This window comes from Camelina sativa, chromosome 14, assembly GCF_000633955.1.
Source record: "Camelina sativa cultivar DH55 chromosome 14, Cs, whole genome shotgun sequence".
NCBI classification, from domain to species: Eukaryota; Viridiplantae; Streptophyta; class Magnoliopsida; order Brassicales; family Brassicaceae; genus Camelina; species Camelina sativa.
This window is the reverse complement of record NC_025698.1, coordinates 21,801,547-21,805,390: the sequence shown is the minus strand read 5'-3', so window position 1 is coordinate 21,805,390 and position 3,844 is coordinate 21,801,547. Positions and strand designations below refer to the sequence as shown.

The 3,844-nt window shown below is 42.4% G+C and overlaps 1 protein-coding gene across 1 annotated transcript in view; it reads left to right on the top strand.

Annotated features, from left to right (window-relative positions):
• LOC104742146 (transcriptional corepressor SEUSS-like) overlaps positions 7–3,844 on the top strand; it is a gene marked incomplete in the record, with an annotated part of 5,707 nt that continues 1,869 nt past the window's right edge. The window contains 9 exon segments of the mRNA XM_010463116.2: positions 7–1,159; positions 1,243–1,362; positions 1,547–1,595; positions 1,701–1,915; positions 2,005–2,073; positions 2,414–2,511; positions 2,599–2,692; positions 2,895–2,964; positions 3,054–3,844. Of these exon segments, the coding sequence (XP_010461418.1) occupies positions 179–1,159; positions 1,243–1,362; positions 1,547–1,595; positions 1,701–1,915; positions 2,005–2,073; positions 2,414–2,511; positions 2,599–2,692; positions 2,895–2,964; positions 3,054–3,844 (2,487 nt within the window).

Genomic DNA, 3,844 nt, shown 5'->3' with positions numbered 1-3,844 from the left:
GAAGCTTATCATTGGTCAGATAGAAGACGTTTCTACTTCATTGTGCCTTGGAGACATCTTTACTCCTCCAACACAGAGGAGCTGAGTTTTTTTTTTGTTTTAACGCCGTGAAATCTCTCAGTCAGTTTTGTTCTTGCTTTTTGTTGGATTGTGAAGTTGTGATTATTTGGTGGGGAGTATGGTACCATCAGAGCCGCCTAATCCTGTTGGCAGTGGCGAAAGTGTTCCGCCTTCCATCTTAGGAGGACAAGGAGGAGCTCCTCTTCCTTCCCAACCAGCATTTCCTTCCCTTGTTTCTCCGCGTAATCAGTTTGGTAACAACATGAGTATGAGTATGCTTGGGAATGCACCAAACATATCTTCTCTCCTCAATAATCAGTCTTTTGTAAATGATATTCCCGGTTCTGTTATTTCTATGGATACAAGTGGGGCTGAGTCAGACCCGCTGTCCAGTGTCGGGTTTAGTGGTTTGTCTTCTTTTAATGCTCCGAGTATGGTGTCCCCGCGCTCGTCAGGTCAAGTTCAGGGTCAGCAATTCTCGAATGTTTCATCTAACCAGTTGTTGGCAGAACAACAACGGAATAAGAAAATGGAGCCTCAGAATTTTCAACATGGTCAGCAGCACTCTATGCAACAGCAGCAGCAGCAGCAGTTTTCAGCAGTGCGTGGAGGTGGGTTAGCAGGTGTGGGACCTGTCAAGTTGGAACCTGGTCAGGTTTCAAATGATCAGCAGCATGGTCAAGTACAACAGCCACAACAGAAAATGTTGAGAAACCTAGGATCAGTAAAGTTGGAACCGCAGCAACTTCAGGCCATGAGAAACTTGGCCCAAGTGAAAATGGAACCTCAACATTCAGAGCAGTCATTGTTTCTCCAACAACAGCAGAGGCAACAGCAGCAACAACAACAACAACAACAGTTTCTTCAAATGCCAGGACAATCTCCGCAAGCTCAAATGAACATATTTCACCAGCAGAGACTTATGCAACTTCAACAACAGCAACTCCTGAAATCTATGCCTCAACAACGTCCTCAATTACCACAGCAGTTCCAACAGCAGAGTTTACCTCTGAGGCCACCTCTGAAACCAGTGTATGAGCCGGGCATGGGTGCTCAGCGACTTACTCAGTATATGTACCGACAACAACATAGGCCTGAAGTAAATCTTCTTACCTTTTATTAATTATTTTTCAGCCTATTGTTTTTCTTCGTGATTGACAGATCTGTCTGCTGTTAATGCAGGACAATAATATCGAGTTCTGGAGAAAATTTGTAGCTGAGTACTTTGCTCCCAATGCCAAAAAGAGATGGTGCGTTTCGATGTATGGCAGTGGCCGGCAAACAACTGGCGTTTTCCCTCAGGTTTACTGCTCAGTGAACTTGGTCTTGTTTGTAATACGATTGTGAAAGAGCTTGTCTTTTCATCTAGTTATATCGTCTTTTGCTAAGCTGATTTCATGCAACTGAGCCAGTTGTTTTAGTCAGTTAGGTACTTGTTTCATGTTATACTTCTTTACATGGATATTTTATTTAACAAACATTGCAGGATGTGTGGCACTGTGAGATATGTAACCGAAAGCCTGGACGTGGTTTTGGTATGTTATTTAGATAATCAGTGCTTGACTGCTTGCGTTGTTTTGGAATATAACTTGTTTTTTTAGTTGCTCATCTTTTGTGTCTTTGACTCTTTCATTGTTTAGAGGCAACCGCCGAAGTCCTCCCGCGGCTTTTTAAGATAAAGTATGAAAGTGGCACTTTGGAAGAACTTTTATATGTCGATATGCCAAGGGAATCTCAGAATTCATCTGGTCAAATTGTGTTGGAGTACGCAAAAGCAACACAAGAGAGTGTATTTGAGCATCTTCGAGTTGTTCGTGATGGCCAACTTCGAATAGTATTCTCTCCAGATCTTAAGGTTCTTCAAACAACTCTTTTCTCTCACAGCAAATTATGATACCATTATTTTTTTCTCCAATCCCTTCATTCTTGTAAGTTCCTCCTCAGATATTCTCTTGGGAATTTTGTGCTCGGCGGCATGAAGAGCTGATTCCACGAAGGCTTTTGATACCACAGGTAACTTCAAGAAAGATTAACCATCTTTCCTGCATCGTATGGGTTTATGTTTATAACAAACTGATATACCTAGTCTGTAAAGAGGCCTATGTTGTTTTCAGTACATATGTTGTGTGACAGGAAGTTTTTGCTCTGGCAGATAGTTATTTTGAAGATGCGACCTTTCCTTTTAGCACAAAATTGGAAATACTGTCTTAATATTATTCTATCTGCTTTTGTTTGCGAAATCATCACTTTTCCCTTTCCTCTTTTTGTGGTTTCCAAATAGTAGTAGAATATACAGCAAAATCAGTTAAACGGCTTAGGTAATTAGCTCTTTTTTTTTTGTATACACGTTCAGGTTAGTCAGCTTGGATCGGCAGCTCAGAAATATCAGCAAGCCGCTCAAAATGCAACAACAGATTCTGCTCTTCCGGAGTTACAAAATAATTGCAACATGTAAACTTCTCCTCTCTTTTGTTGTTAGATTGATGTAACTCAAGACTTTTAATTGGTGATGTCTGATGTGCTGCAACTGTTCTGCAGGTTTGTTGCATCTGCTAGACAATTGGCAAAGGCCCTAGAAGTACCACTCGTGAATGATTTGGGATACACAAAGAGATATGTTCGGTGTTTGCAGGTATATGAAAGAATGTCCCGATATGAATCAAACCCTATTGCATCTCTGCAGTCTTGCATAAAACTTAAGATACTTGCATTCCCTGGACGCTCTGCTTTGAAAGGGATATCCATGATGAAATAATTAAATCAACCTTTGTAATAACCCTGGCCCTGTGACCATGTCTGCCAATGCATATTATTGATTTTTTGCAATATTGGAGATCTCGGAGGTGGTAAATAGTATGAAGGACTTGATAGATTATAGCAGAGAAACAAGAACAGGACCAATCGGTAAGTTAATGTGACCTCCTGACAAAGTATTTGGTGTTTTTCTTCTTATAGCATCTAATTCCTTTTCCGTGATTTTCTATTTGGTACAGAAAGTTTAGCCAAGTTTCCACGGAGAACAGGCCCTTCATCTGGCTTGCCTGGTCCTTCTCCTCAGCAACCCAGTGAACAACTAAGGCAGCAGCATCAGCAGCAGCAGCAACAGCAACAGCAACAGCAGCAGCAGCAGCAGCAACAGCAACAGCAAACAGTTGCCCAGAATGCAAACAGTGATTCAAGTAATAGGCAGGTGACACTAATGCAGGGAAATCCCAGCAATGGTGTAAATTATGCCTTCAATGCAGCTTCTGCCTCCACCTCCACCAACAGCATCGCAGGACTCATCCACCAGAATTCAATGAAGGCAAGACATCAGAATGCTGCCTACAATCCTCCAAACAGTCCGTATGGAGGAAACTCTGTTCAGATGCCGTCACCTAGTTCCTCAGGTACCATGGTGGCATCATCGCAGCAACAACACAACCTGCCAACATTTCAGTCTCCAACATCTTCATCTAATAACAATAATCCCTCTCAAAACGGGATACCATCTGTTAATCACATGGGTTCCACAAACTCATCAGCAATGCAGCAGGCGGGTGAGGTTGATGCAAACGAGTCTAGCTCGGTTCAGAAGATACTAAATGAAATCCTGATGAACAACCAAGCTCATAATAGTTCAGGAGGAAGCATGGTTGGGCATGGGTCTTTCGGGAATGATGGGAAGGCAGCTAATGTAAATAGCTCTGGTGTTCTGCTGATGAATGGCCAAGTGAACAACAGCAACCCAAGTATTGGAGGTGCTGGTGGGTTTGGTGGTGGGATGGGTCAGTCCATGACAGCT